The sequence below is a fragment of the Ursus arctos genome, unplaced genomic scaffold (assembly GCF_023065955.2).
Source record: "Ursus arctos isolate Adak ecotype North America unplaced genomic scaffold, UrsArc2.0 scaffold_24, whole genome shotgun sequence".
NCBI lineage: Eukaryota > Metazoa > Chordata > Mammalia > Carnivora > Ursidae > Ursus > Ursus arctos.
The window spans coordinates 28,829,518-28,848,682 of record NW_026622919.1 but is presented as its reverse complement, the minus strand read 5'-3'; the positions used below and the strand labels follow the sequence as shown (position 1 = coordinate 28,848,682).

Here is a 19,165-nt window from a genome sequence, read left to right as displayed (position 1 = left end):
TTCTGTTGACTCAAGATGGCCAATGATATACTCAATGAAGACTCATCTGCTATACCTGGACTGAACCTACATAGGCTAACTTACTGAAAAGGAGAAGTTAGGTTTCGATACTGTATGAAATATTTTTAAGAGAAAATTATCAGCTGTTGGGTGAAATTCAGCTAATTATTTTATAAGAACAACTAGCTTTAAAAAAATTAACCATGTTCTGTAGTTTAATCTCTGTGCATGGATATCTCTCTTGTACCACAGTTAGGTACAGTTAGGAAAAGGATAGTTCTGAATGCTTCCTTTTTTTTTTCTTTGAAAAAATATCAATGGCTGTGAGTTCTACTTCACGAAATTTTAAACAGTGCGAGGAAGACCCAGAACAAACATCTGAAAGAAACTCCCAAAGGCACAAACAAGGCCACTAAAATCTAGGGAGGTTAAGTCACAACCAGAGAGCTCAAATTCGACCCAAATGTCCTAGTTCCTTGTCCAAAACTCTTTAGCTATGTTTCTTCTTTATTTTTTTAAAGATTTTATTTATTTGAGAGAGAGACAGTGAAAGAGAGCATGAGCAGGGGGGCAGAGGGAGAAGCAGACTCCCCACTGAGCAGGGAACCCTACGCAGGGCTCGAACCCAGGACCCTGAGATCATGACTGAAGCACAAGGCAGATGCTTAACCGACTGAGCCACCCAAGGCCCTACATTTCTTCTTTAAAAAAAAAAAAAAGACTTTATTTTTTTAGAGCAGCTGTAGGTTTTCAACAAAATTGAAAGGAAGGTAAGAGATTGCCCATATGCTCCCTGCCCCCACACATGCATAGCCTGTGCCATTATCAACATCCGTCACCAGAATGGTACATTTTTTACCAAGGATGAACCAACATTGACACATCATAATCACCTGAAGTCCATAGTTTACTTTAAGGTTCACTCTTGGTGTTGTACATTCATAGGTTTAGACAAATGTATAATGTATCTATCATTAGATCATACAGAGTGTTTTCACTGCCCTAAAAATCCTGTCTACTCATCTCCTCCCTGATACCCCCCACCCCTAGTAACCACTGATCGTTTTGTTGTCTCCATAGTTTTGCCTTTTTCAGAATGTTACATATAGTGGCCCCCACCTTATCTGTGTTTTTGCTTTCTGCCATTTCAGTTGCCATGGTCAACCATGGTCTCCAAGCAAAATGACCGTCCTTCTGACATAAGTTCAGAAGGTCCATAGCACCCTAACACTATGTCATATGCCTATGTCATTCACTCATTCACCTCATCACTAGGCATCTTATCCTCTCACATTCCCATAAGAAGGGTGAGCACAGTACAATAAGATATTTTGAGAGAGACCACTTTCACTTAAATTTATGACAGTGTATTATTGTAACTGCTCTATTTTATTATTAGTTAACTATTGTTAATCTCTTCCTGTGCCTAATTTATAAATTAAACTTCATCATTGTATATAGGCTGCTGCACTATCCGAGGTGTCAGACATCCCCTGGGAGTCTTGGAACGTACCCTGCGGATAAGGGCAGACCGCTACAGATGGAATCACACAGAACGTAGCCTGTTCACATGGGCTTTTTTCACTTAGTAATAAGCATTTTCAAGTTTCTCCCCCATCTTTTCATGGCTTGATAGCTCATTTCTTTTTAGTGCTGAATACTATTCCAGGGGCCACACTCAGCAGTGGGCGGGCTGTAGTTCCCAGTTCAGACTGCACCCCTGCTGGGCTCCGCAGGGGGAACTCGATGGGCCTGGACCCCAGGGCTGGGTCTAGCGAGCCCTGCGCTTCTCCAGCACCGTCACGTTCCGGGTGGCCCAGCCCTGCTGGCTCCCCTGCCACCCCGTGGGGCGAGACTGGAGTGAGCTGGGGGTCACTGGAGGTCCCCCAGCTCCCCGCCCCTCCCCCCAGGAAGCTCAGGCCCAGGGAGCCCTGGGGCCGCTGAACCCGCCTGCGGGAGGGGCAGAGCAGCCAGGCTCTTACCTTCCAAGGCCAGCTGTCTTGGTGTCTGTGGCGCAGGGGTGCTCTAGCCTCACCCCACGCCGGGGTTCTTGGGTTCTCTCGGCGTTGTCTGGTCCACCAGTAGTTGTTTTTCTTGCGAGGAGGGGCGAATTCCGACCGACCGGAGTCGCCATCTTGATGACGTCACTCCTGAGCCCTAGTCCTCTGTGGGTGTGGGCCAAGCTTACTTACCCATTCCCCGACTGAGGGACATCTTGGTTGCTTTCAAGTTTGGGTGATTGTGAGTAAAACTGCTATCAACATCCATAAGCAGATTTTCGTGTGGACATGTTTTCAACTCCTTTGGGTAAATACCGAGGAGCACGATTACCCGATCATATGGTAAGAGTACATTTAATTTCAAGAGACTGCCAAACTGTCTTCCAAACGGGCTGTACCATTTTGCATTCCGAACAGCGATGAACAAGAGTTCCTGTTCTCCACATTCTCGCCAGCGTTTGGTGGTGTCAGTTTTCCAGATTTTCCCCATTCTACTTGCTGTAGAAAGGTATCTCGTTTTAATTTGCATTTTCCTGATGACATAGGACATGGAGTACTTTTCATAATGCTTATTTGCCGTCTGTGTATCTTCTTTGGGGAGGTGTCTGTTAAGGTCTTTGACCCATTTTTTTTTAAGATTTTTTTTTTTTTTTTTTTTATTTGACAGAGAGAGAGCGAGAGAGGGAACACAAGCAGGGGGAGTGGGAGAGGAAGAAGCAGGCTCCCAGCGGAGGAGGGAGCCTGATGGGGGGCTGGATCTCAGGACCCCAGGATCACGCCCTGAGCTGAAGGCAGACGCTGAACGACTGAGCCACCCAGGCACCGCTTTGACCATTTTTTAATCAGGTTGTTTGTTTTTTTACTGTTCAGTTTTAGAAGTTCTTTGTATATTTTGAATAACGGTTTCTTTATCATATGTGTCTTTTGCCTACATCTCTGTATGTGCAAAGTATATTTTCTTTGAAGTCCTTAGCAGAAAAAGCAAAAACAATTAAGCGATAGGTTTAAGACTTCCTCAAATAATCCTACCCATCTGTGATAATATCCTAGTTACTAAACAATTGTGAGTAATTGTATTGATTTGTGTGTTTATATTTGCAGCCAACACTTGCTTTGCGTTGATTCTGTGCCTTGCACAAAGCTAGGCCCTGGAGATAACACTGAGATAACACAATCAACCTCTTAAGAGTTTCACAGTCCAGACAGTTAGACACATTAAAATAATGGATAACACATGCTCTAATCCTGGGACGGGAGACGTTCTGGGATACAGAGAAGAAAAGGCAGAAAAGTGAAGGGAACAGTTTAGGACTTTGGCTTATGGCTAGGAGTTTTCCAGAAGAGAAAGAAAAGAAAAGGCATTTCAGGCAGAGGCCAGTCTGAGCACACAGACAAAGCTACAGAGATGTACTCAGGAAGAAATGGGTCTTAGTCTTCTGGGGCAAAGTAGACAGAACTTGGTTCCTGCCACCCCTACTGAGTTGCATGCTTTCTGAGGGTAGTTACTACTAAATTAGCAGTGCCCATCTCCAGTGATCTATTAAGGGCTGGCCTATTTTTTGACTCTAAAATGATCTAAAAGAGAGAATTCCTGCTCAGAGGGTGCCCTCTCTTGGTAAGAGGTCACAAAAAAACAGTTCTCTCCAAGAAAGAGGTCTATATATTCCTTTTTAGACTTGCCTACCTTCATTTTCAGGCAAACCTAAGAAAATGCAATTTCCCTGACAGGTGACTTCAGTTAACAATAAGAGTAGGTGTGGGAGAAAGAGCCACATACTGAGAAGCATTGGTCCAACAGGCTGAGTGACCTTAGGCCTCTGAGCTTCTGTTTATAAAATCAGTGGACTTCACTAGATCATTTTCATGCCCCCCCACCACCACCACCACCACTCTGATATTTCCTGACTTCTAGAAAATATGACTCATTGTATCTTGACTGAATGTAAAATGCTTGGTAGTTAGACCAAAGCTGCAGGAGTTAATGGCTCTGAGTAAACTGGAGAGTCCCTACCAGGAGAAAAATGTTGTTTCTGGCGGCGGCTGCTTTGGTCTCTGAATTTTCCACAGCAGCCAGGGGTAACTGACCTGAACAATTTTCCCCTCCTCTTCTTCTCACGTTTTTGGCAGTAAAAAGTCTATTTGAGATGGCAAATAATGTAAATGCAGCGGGATCACAAAACGTTCCTGAAACACGCCCCCACCACCATTCTAAAGTACAAATCTGCCAAACAGCACATCAACCAAAAGTCACCTTTTGAGTGCGTTATGGGACTCAGAGGATATCTTCTTCCTCAATGATTTCATTTTTCAGGCTTCCAATCAAATGAGCTCACGTGTGCCTAGGGCCAGCCAAATGAGGTGAGCTGAGAAGAGATCCTTGAAACCTGTGGGATCTTGGGATTTGGGCATTCCCCGAAGATAATTCTAGCAAGTGCATTATAGGGAAAAACAGTTTCTGGAAATGGAGAAGAGACTTGAGAGTATAGAGAAGGGAGAGAAGTGAGACTGATGCAATGTGTATGGCTGGGGGAGGATTAGTGTATTTTTTCCATTGTTGCCAAAAGAATGTCACTGGTGATATAAAGAAGTGGAAAATGAAAAAACTCCATTATCATCCAAAAGCTACTTGTCCATTTCCTGTTCTGCCTGGGAAGGAAAATTGGACCGCAAACCTCAGATTTAACACGGGGTTGTGGTCTTCTGGTGCCCCCTACTGTCAGAGAGGAAGACTGCAGCTACCTCCACGGAGCAAAGAATCAGACCAACCCCGGATTTGGCCGCTGGCCTGAGACTGAACAACTAAGTGTTAACTGGTAAGAAGAAAGGACAGAAAAAGGGAGCAGGCGGGGGGGGGGGGGGGGGACAGGACATTCTCAGGGTCCTTCCAAGTCTGGAACCAGGGTTGAGTCTCAAAGAACTGGAAGATTAAAGGGTTCAATGTCTTAAAAATGCCCAATGTAGGGGCGCCTGGCTGGCTCAGTCGGTAGGGTATTGTGACTCTTGACTTCTGGTTTGTGAGTTTGAGGCCTGAAAAATGCCTAATGGGAGGCGCCTGGGTGGCTCAGTGGGTGTTAAGCATCTGCCTTCAGCTCAGGTCATGATCCCAGGGTCCTGGGATGGAGTCCAGCATCGGGCTCCCTGCTCAGCGGGGAGCCTGCTTCTCCCTCTCCTTCTGCAGCTCCCCCTGCTTGTGCTCTCTCACTCTCTCTTTAAAATAAATAGTCAAGCAGAGAAAGACAATTATCATATGGTTTCTCTCATCTATGGAACATAAGAACTAGGAAGATCGGTAGGAGAAGACAGGGATGAAGAAAGGGGGGTAATCAGAAGGGGGAATGAAGCATGAGAGACTACAGACTCTGAGAAACAAACTGAGGGCTTCAGAGGGGAGGGGGGTGGGGGAATGGGATAGTCTGGTGTTGGGTAGTAAGGAGGGCACGTATTGCATGGTGCACTGGGTGTTTTATGCAACTAATGAATCATCGAACTTTACATCAAAAACCAGGGATGTACTGTATGGTGAATAACATAATATAATAAAAATATTATGAAAAAAAATAAATAAAATAAAATATTTTTTAAAAATGCCTAGTGCAAGGCAGCTCTTGACATCAGATTGTCACTCAAAGTTTGATGAATAAAAGAGGACAAAAATGAAAGAGAGAGAGAGAGAGAGATCTTAATGGGCCAAACTGTGTTTCCCTCCAGCCTGCCATCTTAACAGAAATGTCTGATTCTGCCACTCATCTAAAAGTTTTCCACAAGTTATAGCAACCCTCTGGCTATTTTCAAAAGGCTAAGCTAAGAACTTGGAGGCAAATCTAAATGTGCATGGAAATCCTTCCATAGAGAGGGGAAGATATAGAAAAGATGGTAAGATGTAGGAATAGAAGCTCAGGCTGCAGAGCCACTGCTTAGATTCAGACCTGGGCTCTACCACCTAAAACCCATGACCTTGGGCAACTTTCTCACCCTCTGTGTGCCTCCATTTCCTCACCTGTAAAATGAGGTGATACACCTTCATAGAGCTACTGGAAGGAATGGCTGGTTCGGTGCACATAGGCAGTCAGAAGAGAGCCTGGCAGTAGCAAGCCCTTGGTCAGCAGCAGTTACTGTGGTGATGCCAGGGACAGTGGTCTCTGCCTCTTCGGGCTCCTTTATTACTTCAGGGTTGAAGTCCATCTAACTTTATACAATGGCTTCTAGCCACAGAACACCTTTCTCTCTTGGTAATAATAAACTTGCTGGAATCACTGGACCCTTAGAAACCTTTAATGGATTCATGTGTCCCATTTGGCTTCCTATAAATAGACCCAGGCACTTGAAAGACCAACTCAAATTATTATTTTCCCCCTGAACCTAGGTGTATTCATTTGTTAGGAGTGCATAACAAAATACCAGAGTGGGTGGCTTAAACAACAAAAAATATTTCTCATAATTCTTGATGCAGAGTTCCCAGAGCAAGGTGCTGCCAGGTTGGCTTTGTCCTGAGGTCTCTCTCTTTGGTTCGTACATAGCCACCTCCTTGTCGTGTCTTCACATGGCCTTTCCTCAGGGTGTGTGCATCCCTGGTGTCTCCCTATGTACCCAAATCTCCTCTCAAAAGAGGACCCCAATCAGATTGGATTAGAGCCATCCTAATGGCCTTTTTTTAGTTGAATCCCTTCTTTAAAGGCCCCATCTCCAAATACAGTCACGTTCTAAGGTACTGGGGACTGGGGCGTTCAACACATGAATTTGAAATGGGCACAATTCAGCCCATAGCACTATTATTAGGCCCTTTCTCCTCGTTACAATATTTTCTCTATTCCCCTGTCAAGGAGATCTCTTCTCTTGACCCTCAATCTCATAAGAAACAGTTTGAGACGTTATCAAGGCAGGATGTGTATCTGCGAATGGCTCGCTCATCCAGGTGCGTGCTCACCGCTTCCACCGTGCCACGCTCTGGGCGGTGCATCAGGAGACAGCAGTGCCTGAAACAAACTTCCTGCCCTTGTGAAACTTGCCTTCTAGTAGGGGGGGGTGACACATCTAACACTTAGGGTGTGTCATATGGGAACGTGGGCTTTGGAGAATAAGGGAGAAAGGGAGTGCTTTGGACAGGGAGGGGGACTCCTTTATAAGGAATGGTCACTGAAAGCCTCTCTGCTGAAGGCCATGTTTTCACAATGACCTGAGGAATTCAGGGAACAAGCTGCACAGGTAATTGGAGGAGGAACGGTTCAGGCAGCTAGAACAGCAAGTGCTAAGGTCCTGAGGTAGGAGTGGCTTGGAGGGTCCAAGGAACGCAAAAGTGGCTGGAGTAGAGCAGGTGAGAGGGAAAGTGGCTGGAAATGAGAGCAGGGAGGTGCCTTAGGCCGCCTTGCATATTGGCTTGTGCTGGAGTGAAACGGGAAATCATTAAAAGTTTTGAGCAAAGGAGTAACAAGATCTGACTCATGTTTTTAAAGGCTCACTCAGGTTATTATGTTGGTAATAGACTGGGTGGGGCAGTGGGGAACCACAAACAAGCCGACTAATTGAAATAGTCAAGTCAGAAGGTAACGGTAACTTGATGCAAAGTAGAAGCAGTGAAGGTGGTAAGAAAGGTTTAGATTCTTGAAATATTTCGAATGTAGAACCACCAGGATTTTCTGTTATTCCATCTGGTGCTCATACTTCCCTCTGGGTTGCTTTTGGCATCCTGACAATTAGCATTGTCAAAGTTTTCTTGCATCTGAGCATTATCTGTATCTTGGAGCCAAAAATACATCTTAAAACCATGCACGTCCTCCCAAGTCCAATGTACATATCAAAATAAATGAACACTAACATTACATAAATTCTACATAGGAAATTGGATAAAGTAGGCATCTTTACCCATCCATACCCTAATCACAGGTTATAAAAAGTCCCAAGCCAAAAGGAATGCAGAATGCCTCCAGATGGTACAATATTCAGATAAGGAAATATAGAATGTCATCATGGGTGTGAAACATTTCTAACCAGAAAAGGGAAAGAGAGCAGAAGAAAAGAAGGCAGAGCAGGGAAGTGATAAAATTTGCTCTCCCTAAAACAGGGTGACTACCATGGTGCAATTAGTTTTTCATAATGGTTCTTTTCAATACTTTCAAAAGCAAGCTACAAAATCCTTTTCTCTCTAATTGCTGAAGAAGTAATATCTTTTGGGTTTTTCTTATTTAAGTTTAGTATAGCTCTGCTCTTTTCCTTTCCTGCTTTTTGTTCATATAGCCTGAGATTTTAGATCAAGATCATTTTTGTTAAGTAAAAAATATTATAATTACTATTACCAGTATTATTTTTATTGAAAATGGACCATCCCTGAAGACATTGATGCCCCATCAGCCTTTTCAAACAAAAGCTGATTTCTTTTTCCATATTCTGTGTGGTAGGCTAAAAGATGACCTTCCAAGAAGATATCCACGTCCCAATCTTTGGAAGCTGTGAATGTTAGCTCGTATGTCAATTTTTGCAGACATCATTAAATTCAGGATCCTGAGATGAGGAGATTATCCTGGATTACCTGGATGGGCTCAAAACGCAATTGCATATAAAGCAAAAGAGATTTTATACAGAGAGAAGGCAACATGAAGATAGAACACAGACAGATTTGAAGATGCTAGCTTTGGAGATTGGAGTGATGTGATCACAAGCTAGGGAATGCCAGTAGCTTTCAAAAAGGTGAAAGAGACAACAGATTCTCCCCTAGACTCTCTGGGCAGAGTGCAGCCTTTCCAAAACCTTCATTTTGGCTCAGAAATACTGACTGGACTTCTAGCCTCTAGAGCTGCAAGACAATCAATTTCTGTTGTTGCAAGCCACAAAGTTTGTGTTAATCTGTTGCAATAGTCCCAGGAAACTAAATAGATAGGTGATTTGTTACCCAGAATTGCTACTTCTTAACATATTTTTCCCTTTGCTCCATCAAAATCCTGAGCTGCTGCTTTTACACTTGTGAAGGATATGTCATCAGACTTGACCACCAGACATCTCTTGCTTGTACCTCATCTAGCAACCGCCTGACCACTCCTGTCTCATCGAAGGCTCTGCTTACATCATTCTTTTCACTCTGTTTTTTCGTGCTTCTTGGCAATTTCAACAAATTCTGTCTCTGCAGATTTTTGCCCACTGCAACTGGAAAGATATGCCCGTCCCTCATCTTTAGTTTTACACACTCTCATGGTTCTCCCTAAATCTTGTCATCACCATCACTATGTCCCTTCCCAAATCTCAGTTTCAGTCATGCCCACCTCCTAACCTCCCAATGCATGTACACAACTCTCTACTCCAACTCTCTTTTGACTACAAAGGGACCACCACTGCATTGACCCTACCATTTATCACAAACACACACACACACACACACACACACACACACACACACACACACACGTGTCTTCATTTCCATCCAGCTTAGAAGCTTCAATCTGATATTAGAACCATTTGCTTCCTAACACCCTTATTGATCCTACCCCATGTTTTGTTCGCTTGATTAAACCTCCAGTCTGCCTACCCAAACTATCTACCAACTTGCAGCCCAGTTTAAATTCACTTTGAATTCATGACAACAAATCTCAAAGGGGAACTCAATAGTGCCCGGCAATCCTACCTTACTTCTCTAGGATATTTCTCTTTCCCCCAAATCAGTATTTCAAAATTTCTCTTCATTTTTCATATACAACATAGTTCCCTCCTTCAATCTCTGCTAATGACTTCGACTCATTCATGCATGGAAACCAAAAACTAAAAACTAAGGAATTGGATAAAACAAACCTCCTTTTCCCACCAGTAAGACCACTTTAAGCTCACTTAATTTTTCCCCTTCCTTGATATAATGGAAGAATTGTCCCTGCTCCTAGCCAGGACCCATCCTTCAGTGTTTACTCTGGATCTCATCCCTGCTCAAAAAATTGTTCCTATAATTTTCCCTTTTCTCTTGTGTTATCAGTTCCCCTTTCACAACTGGACTGTTCCCATTGGCCCCCCTACATGCTATAATACCACTCATATAAAAAACAAAACCAAAAACACCTTGCTTTTTACTCTCATACTGCCCTCCAGCTACTTCCCATTTTCATGCAATCTTTCACAGCCAAACTCCTCAAAATTATCTTTGCTTACACTCTCTACTTTCTTACCTTCTATTCTTTTCTCAACCTACTTTTTTTTTGGAATTTGTTCCTTACCCTAGCCGCTCCATGCAAGCTCCTTCAGTTTTTATCAAGGTCTCAAAACAAATGGTCAGTTCTCTATTCTCATGTTACCCATCCCTTAGCAGCTTTTAACTCAGTTGGCCACTTTCTTTTTAATTCCACTTTTCCCTAGAGTTCCCTGAGATCATGCTTCCCTGGTTTTCCTCACTGCCACTCCTTCTCTGCCTCATTTCTTGGCTCCTTTTTTTCTGCTCAACCTCTCAATGTTGGAATACCCTCCTGTCCTCTTCTCTTCCCTAGCTATACTTTCTCCCAAAGTCATCTTGTCCAATTCCATGACTGCAAATATTACCAATCTTTCAACTCCAAAATCTGTATCCACAACACCATTCTTCCCACTAAGATCCAGACTCAGACAGCTAGTCATGTCCTCAGCATGTCAGATTTAGCTAATCATAAGGAGGACCCAAGATCCGTCCCCTACATCACTCATCCACATCACTAAATATACCCACTTACTCAGGCCCAAATCCTCTTTTTCTCTCATCCCTTACACCCAAGCCTAATCAAGTACGACATATATTTCTCAGATCCAAGCCACTCCCTAGCATCTTCATCAACAGCCCAGCCTTGTCCATGCTACCACCACATCTGACCGACAGCACTGCAGTAGACCCCTTGACTGATCTCTCTGCTCCCACTCTTGTCTTTCTGTAATTCATTCTCTGCACATCAGTCATAGAGTTTCTCCAAGATTAAGTGTGATCACTGACACTCTATTTAAATCTCCCTTAAATCTTCCTGTGGCAATTAGAATAAAATTCAAACTCTTTAGCATAGCTTACCAAGTCCTGTGTGATCTGACCCCGCGTGCATTCATCTGGTAGAGTTTTATTGTTGAGATGGAATTGTCTCCTGTCCGTTGTGCCTTCTTTTAGGTTTTTCTTGTCTTTTTGCTCCCTTTATTTAAAAAACTCTTTTCTTTTATTCCCCACCAGCTTTATTGAGATATAACTGACGTATAACATATATCAAATCATTATCACACTGTACACCTTTATCTTTTATTGTGGGGAATAACTGCCCGTGATGTAAAGGCACCACCACCACTACCCTTCCCCCTCTACTCACTTCTCTTGGATTAAAGATGCTGAAGATGGGGTGGAGATAGTGACTTGTCATGGGACAATAGCAATGAGGTCATATGGATCCTGGGTCTATGATACAGAAGCAGATGGTGGAATTAGTTGGAGAAATGTCCAACTACCCTTAACTATTCTCTGTTTCATAATGCAAGCCCTAATTACACCCTGTTTAGATAGTTCTCAATCCAGCTCCATCTACCTCATAGGTAGTCAACAGTCTTCTCAAATCCTGGTATTAGGCTGCCTTTCAGCCTTATTTTAATGCCTATATAACTTACAGGCATGACTCAAATATAAAAACCTATTTCCCTTCACTTCTCTATAGCTAAAATTCATTAGTTCAGAAGTCCCCATGCCTTCCAATGGTGAAAATTCAATCTTGCCATTAAAAGTAAATCAACTCCTTTCTTGTTAAAACTTCATCTTTTGGGAAGTATTTACCTATTCAAATTCTGGGTTCTTCTTTTTTCCCCTTCTGCTTTCTTCTTTCTGGGAATCATCTAAGTTTGTAGAGTCTTAGGTCCCAGCTTTGGGGAAGGAATACGTAGTCTACACATTATCATTTGTCCTCAGTGTTCCTCACTGAGATGTGACCTATCGCATTTGGCCTTGGACATCAGACTCTGTACCAACTCTATCATTGCTCATGTCCAAATCTCCTTGTCCTGCAATTGTCAGATCTGCTAACTCTATGCCCTTGGTAGAACTATGAGCCCTTTTCAATCAGATATCTCTCGACTTGTCCATCTCAATCCCATTTTGGAGTCTCAGAGACTCTTGTCTATTTTCCCTGTACCCTCTTGGCATGACTTCAGTTGTAAGGTGGCCCCGGTTCCTTCAGTTAGCCGCCTGTCTTGGAAATTGTTCTCTACAACTCCAGCCCATCGCTGCTCAGTGTTTTATAGGGCATGGGGCTTCTCCAAGAATCTGACAGTTTCCCAGAGATTTACTCTAGAATCAAAGCCCAGCGCTTTTAGCTTCGGAGTGTCCATCTGGTTGATCCTATAGGCACCAATAGAGGTGTACGGGGGAAGAAAAGGGCCTTCATAGGAGCACACACATCTAGGTTCTTGTTGCCTCTCCTTGGAATCCCTCTTTCAACTTTTATTGCCTTCAGAGTAGGAAAGTTGCTCACATGCTTCACTTTGTCTTTGCTATATTTTGGCCTGTGGTATAAATTCTGTGCTCTTGGTCTCTTGATGCACGAAGCCAATATTTTATAATTTTAAAAATGGCCGTTGTTCTCCGCACAATGCCTGGCTCTAGGTCTAAAGACTCTGGTATAAATTTATGAAGTCTACAAAGAAGCTCGAGATGATGAATTTGACTCTTCTGGGCTGTATCTCTCCTGAGAGTCACTACCTTTAGAAATTCTGAATGATGAAGAAGAAGAGAAATGGGTTCAAATAATTTTTGGGAAGGGGAAAGGGAAGAAGCAGTGCCTTAACATCTTAAAAATATTACCCCCTGCTACACTTTTTTATCATTTCTTTTGTAGGTTTTTTTATATTTTTCTGTGTCTTCCAAGGAATTTTACTGGGAAGATATAAAAGGCTACATCAGGGACTGCCAGCCAGTTGCTATTTTAAACTGAAGGTCCTGTGTTTATTTTTTATGGAAGCAAATTTCACACACAAAAATTTTCTTTCATCTTGGGCATTTTCTTCATGGAGCCATACCCGAGAAGAAGCAGCCAGAAACGTAGCCCAGGGCTGGAAAGGGCAAGTGCCAAAGAGCTTTGTATATCTCACAGTTTGCTCCAAGCCAGGCTTGGTTTATCTAAGCATTAGAGTATCTGTTTCCTAGGACTGCTCTACCCTTAAAACAACAGAAATTTATTGTCTCACAGTTGGGGAGATTAGAAGTCTGAAATCAAGGTGTTAACAGGGTTGGTTCCTTCTAGAGGCTCAGAGAGACCATCTGCCCCCTGCCTTTCTCTTAGCTTCTAGTGGTTGCCAGCAACACTTGGCATCCCTTGGTTTGTAGAAACCTCGCTCCAATCTCTGTCACCATCCCCTCATGGCATGCTTCCCTGTGTGTGTCTCTGTGTCTTCACATGGCCTTCTTATAAGAACAATACTCATTGGCTTGAAGGCCCAGCCTGATTCAGTATGACCTCATCTTAAGTCAACTCATTACATCTGCAAAGACCCTGTTTCCAAATAAGGTCACATTCTGAGTTTCCAAGTGGATATGAATTTGGAGGAAGACTATATTCAACCCAGTACAGGTGGAGAAATAGATCTTGAAGTTTCTCTATGATAAAATGTGGCAGCATTTCTCCAGAGGCTCCCAGATGAGTCATTCACTAGGTTCCAACTGGGAAGTTGAGAAGGGCAGCGGCTTATGAATCCAGTTCTGTTTTGTTAATGTGAATGTTTTTTGTTTTGTTTTGTTTGGATTTTTTTTTGTTTTTTGGGTTTTTTAAAGATTCTATTTATATATTTATTTATTTGACACAGAAAGTGAGAGAGCACAAGCAGGGGGAGCAGCAGGCAGAGGGAGAGGGAGAAGCGGGCTCCCCAGTGAGCAGGGAGCCCAAAATGTGGCTCAATCCCAGGACCCTGAGATCATGACCTGAGCCAAAGGCAGATGCTTAACCGACGGAGCCACCCAGACACCCTGTGTGCAAATGTTTAGGTTAAGTAGACTTGTCACAGTATAGAGGGCTGCAATTTGGTTCATTATTGTTGCCATTCTCACTTTTCTAGCATCTGTGGCATCTAGCTCTCTGTCATTCCCACTCCATCCAGTCAAGAGCTTCAGTGAAAAAAAGCACTAGATTAGAATTCAAAGAACTTGGTTTCAAGTCTTATTTCCATCATTTACCATCTGGCCTTAAGCACGTCACTTCCCTGAGCCTCAACGTCCTCAACACTAACATAATTAAACTGCCAATGATATTTTTTTTATAAGTGTGTGACATTTTTACCTCCAAAGCTATTGAAACTTAAAACTGCACTAAGACTTTTGGGATGCTGCATTTTATTGAGGAAGCAAGGCACTGCATGACATCAGAAAAAAATTCTTACCCAGAATAGATTTTAAAATAACAAAATATTTTGGTGTTTTATGGATTAAGCTATAGTTGCCTGGAAATGCATTTACACATATTTATCTGCAATTATTTTTTAAAGATCAGAAACCAGGGGCGCCTGGGTGGCATAGCGGTTAAGCGTCTGCCTTCAGCTCAGGGCGTGATCCTGGTGTTATGGGATCGAGCCCCACATCAGGCTCCTCCGCTATGAGCCTGCTTCTTCCTCTCCCACTCCCCCTGCTTGTGTTCCCTCTCTCGCTGGCTGTCTCTATCTCTGTCAAATAAATAAATAAAATCTTTTAAAAAAAATAAAGATCAGAAACCAGAGATGTACTGTATGGTGACTAACATAATAAAAAAACATTAAAATAAAAAAAATAAAGATAGATTTATTTATTTATTTTTGAGAGAGAAAAAGAGAGAGAGAGCAAGAGAGATCACAGAGGGAGAGGGAGAAGCAGACCTGCCATTGAGCAGAGAGCCTGATGCAGCCTGGATCCCACGACCCTGAGGTCACGACCTGAGCGGAAGGCAGATGCTTAACCGACTGAGCCACCCAGGCGCCCCTATCTGGCATTATTAAGTGATGTTCCAGGTCAGCAGACAAAATGGACTATACTGTAAATAAATGTGTATACAACTGAGAACCCATAGAATCCTATCTGATTGGCTTTCAAATGCCCCATGGCACATAGCATGGGGTATTCTATGTACAAACTTGATGTATATTTTAAGCGGTAGGAAAGAGAGACGGAAGGATGAGAGGGAGAAAGAGAATGAGCTCGTTAGAATTCCATCGCCTCTTTCCTCGCTCCTAAAATGGTGTTGATAATTCCTCTTTTCATGAGGGCTCTCTAAGATCGGGCATATAGTGTCCGTTCAATATCGGTCACCTTATCAAACTCAAACAGGCCTAGCAGCCAGCCAGCACATGGTAAGTGCCCAATAGATATTTGTAAATGAACAAAGGAATAAGTATGTCCTGACGACCTCAAGGAGTTGTTCTGAAATGTGATTTGATATCATTACCTATGTCACCCTCTCCTGATGATTAGAAATAACTGTCCCAGTTTGCTTTTTGCCCACTTTTTTCCCTTTCATTAGCAACCTCTGCCTTGGCCACTAGATGGCACAAGAGGAAAGTTCCTTAACGATCAGAACAGACGCTCCTGGGATGCTGGCTGCAGTGTGAATAAGGCAGCCGTCCCTGGGGTTAGTTAAGCAAAACAGGGAGCCAGTATTTCACCCAACACACTGGAAGGAAGCAAAACCTCCACAAGTCTGGACTTTAAATGAACTTTGAGCACTGATAACTACAAAGACAAAAAAACCCAAAAAACAAAAAACCTCTCTGCAGATAGTAATAAGATACCAAACCAAAAACAATAGCCTTGAACCAAATATTCTGGGACACCACGGAGGGAATCAGCAGAACTGGGACAAGGCAAGAAGAGAGGAGGCCAGATTGAATCAACCAGCATAGTTAAGGGTTATCACTGTCGCACGGAGAGATCTGGAGCTGATCTGAAAAACTCATTCGATACAACCGTGACCACACGTTTCAGTGTAATTGAATGTGGACCAAAATGTATGTAGTTCTCATTTCAGAGTCAATGTTAGGAAATCTTTGTGTCCTCTATTTAAAGTCATCAAAGAACTCCCTAAATATTGTTATGGGAAAGAACCTGTGCTGTACAGACATCGGTTTACTACGGGAGCCGAGGATGTAGAGTTCAGAGTGGACAGAAAAATGAATTCACTGATACCTGATGCTGCCTTTTTAAAGCCTGGCTGTGATCTGGGAGCACTGCATGTGTCTTACAGGTGCACTGGACAGCTCCCCTTGCTGACATTCTGTGCTCACCAAGAAACTTTTTGATTATAAATGGGCTTTGTCAATCTGCCTCTGGGGAGAAAAAGCTATGGTTGTCCCAGCACAAGCCCTTCCGACCTTCTGACAGTTGTATTTTTCACTGTGCCTTAATAAATTGGTATTCTGTTTCAAACAGCAGTCTCCTATGGGCTTGGTAAATGTAAACTACCAAGAGGAAAGGGACTTCCTCTTGACAAAAGGAACTCTCTGTCCCTATGGGACTCACAACCTCACATGGTGTTAAAGTCTCCGTTGAAAATCTCCTAGGACATCTCTTGGCAGACAACCAAGGCTTTGGGTGACCTTGCTTTCACACTTCTAGGGCCAAGATTCTCCATCCTGGTTACACATCAAAATTATCAAAATTATGAAGATGCTTAACTAATGCTGATTCCCAGACTCCAGGCCAAGAGATTCTAATTCAGTAGATCTGGGGCTGACTCAGGAATCTATATTCCTAAGGAACCCCACTGATTCTAACCTACAGTGTTTGAGGACTTATTGATCTGCTTAAGTATCATTTCACAGGTTAGTCCAGGACCACAGAATCATGGAATATTTTATTTTAAAAAGGTTTCCAGAGCAATAAGAAGTCCTTTTTACAGCATCCCTGAACCTTCAGCTTCCCTTGGAAACTGGGCATAAAGAGACCAGACAGGAAGCTCCTAGGCCATTAAAACTTAACAACAGTGAGAAACCACAGACCTCTGGGAGCTTTGGCCTCTAGCTAGGAGTATCAAAGAGTCCCATTAGCTTTTGGAGAACTGGTCCTGTCTGGCCAAAACTGTATATATGTGACCAAGACCAGATACATAATTTATGAGCCCAATCCAAAATAAATAATTATAAAGAACTTCAAGATGCTGACAGCAGAGCATTAAACAGGTATGGGGCCCTTCTGAGCATGGGGTCCCATATGATGACAGAGGATACACACCCATGAGGTTGGCCCTCTCCAGGACTCCTGGGGCAGGATGATGATTTATAAATCAAGAGAGATCTGCATTCTTATTTGCTATTCCTTTCAATCTGCTTGTTTTACTGCCTACACATAGCAGCCAAGGCAATCTCTGGTCCAAATACACCTCTGATCCTGTCACTTCCCTGCATCCCACTGTTCTAGGATCAAATCTCAAGTCTGGCCCACAAGTCCCCTGCCACCTGACCCCTGCTTACCTCTCTGCCCTTATGTTCCCCATCCTCTCTGGACTCTAGTCGTGCTGCCCTTGTTTCAATTCCTCCAATTTCCCATGCTTCCTCTTGCTCAGACCTCTCACAGTGCTGTTCTCTGTGGCTAGAAGTATCTCCCCTATCCGTCCTAACCTCATCAGAAAGTATTTTTTAATGAATGAGTGAAAAACAACAACAAATGAAGAAAGGGTGAAAATGTCAGGTGCTGAGTGTGCCCCTATTATTCAAGAAACATGTCCATTCCAAGCCCCACTGACCTGATCATACTCATTACTCCCCGTAAGGATACTTTAAACCTTCTTATATAAAGTGTGACCATACTTCCCAATGTTTCTAGGACCAGTCCATTTTTTAACAGGGTGCTAATTAACAACACTTACTTTTGCTCACCAAACCACCTGTTTAGATTATGAATTATGTGGATACTTTGCTTATAGACCACACTTTAATAACATTTGAACCATCTCTTTCCTTCTTTCTCTGCAGAGGTAAATTGACAAGAGACAGCTTCTGTGTTTTGGTGGCTGTGGTATTAACAGCAAGAGCTTATGATATTAAACTGAGCAGCTTTAATCTGTGAGGTCTCCTGGAGCAGTGGGGATTATTGTATTTTTACTCCAGAGCCCGTGTAGCTATTTCAATGAGCTAGGGTTTGCTCCCCGCAATCCCCACACTGGCCCCGTTGCCTTTCTCTAGACCCACTTCTTCACCGTGAGAGATGTGATGGAGTTTTACTTGGAGATTGACCCTGTCACCTTGAACCTGGTCATCCTAGTAGCAAGCTATGTTATCTTGCTCCTGGTGTTCCTCATCTCCTGCGTGCTGTATGACTGTCGAGGCAAGGACCCCAGTAAGGAGTATGCTCCTGAGACCACCCTTGATGCCCAGCCCTCCATCCGCTTGGTGGTGATGCAGCAGAGCACTTCGGGGGACCCCTGGTCAAGGAGGTCCAGCCTTCGTTTGGGGGATCCTGCTCCGTTAGGGAAGAAAAGCACAATGGTGTGAAGCTGGCTAAGGGGGGCTGGGGAGAGAGCACTAGACATTCTGGACAAACTGATCTCCATGTGGCTGCAATTTCTCTGGGTGTACCACCAGTCCTGCTTGGCTATGTAAGTGGGAGCTCCGCCTCACCTTCTACTTTCTCATCACCCTCTTTGTGGATGAAGCAATCGTTTAAGGTAAGAAGCCCAAGGTGGCCTCTGGTCAAGTTCTCCAGATGCAAAATCTCATTAATACTATTGGATAGTGAAGTCGTTGGGCCCTTCCTGGTGATGCTGTCCTTGCCATTTCTAGGAGAGATTGACATTTGAGTAAGGTGCAAGGGTAGAAAACTCTTTCCTTCTTCCCTTCTAGGTTCTTTGGCTGGTCTAATAATAACATTGACATAAAACAGATGAACAGAAGAAAAACAAATTTAATTTTTACCTCTGGGAGCCCCATGAAAAATATGAAGCTCTAAGAAGTGACCAGAGCAGGCAGCTTTTATGTCCTCTAGGGGAAAAAAAAAAAAAGATAAATTTGTGAAGAATTGACAAGGCAAAGAAGTTTGGGTTTGAGGGAGTAACTCAGTGAGGAAGTAACAAGTTTTGTTTAGATAGCTTTCTTGGCCTTTAATTCCCTAGTTCTGGTGACCAGAACACCTTCTGCCCTCCTGGTATGGGGAAGGTAGCTTTCATGGGGGAGATCTATTTCCTGCTTTTAGGGGGGACAAAGGATGGCCAGAGTTTTCCTTCTTGCACCAGCTCTTTTTCAAATAACTTCAATTC

General features: G+C 43.3%; 1 protein-coding gene across 1 annotated transcript; it reads left to right on the top strand.

Moving 5' to 3' along the window:
- The first annotated feature begins 18,122 nt into the window (after window positions 1-18,122).
- Window positions 18,123-18,404, top strand: SMIM36 (small integral membrane protein 36). The gene has a single exon (XM_044389327.1). It carries the CDS (start codon window positions 18,123-18,125, stop codon window positions 18,402-18,404), a length of 282 nt encoding a protein of 93 aa, XP_044245262.1.
- Window positions 18,405-19,165: the final 761 nt, after the last annotated feature.

Coding starts and splice junctions, on each gene's coding strand:
- SMIM36 (XM_044389327.1), top strand. CDS start 18,123: ATGGAGTTTTACTTGGAGATTGACCCTGTCACCTTGAACCTGGTCATC.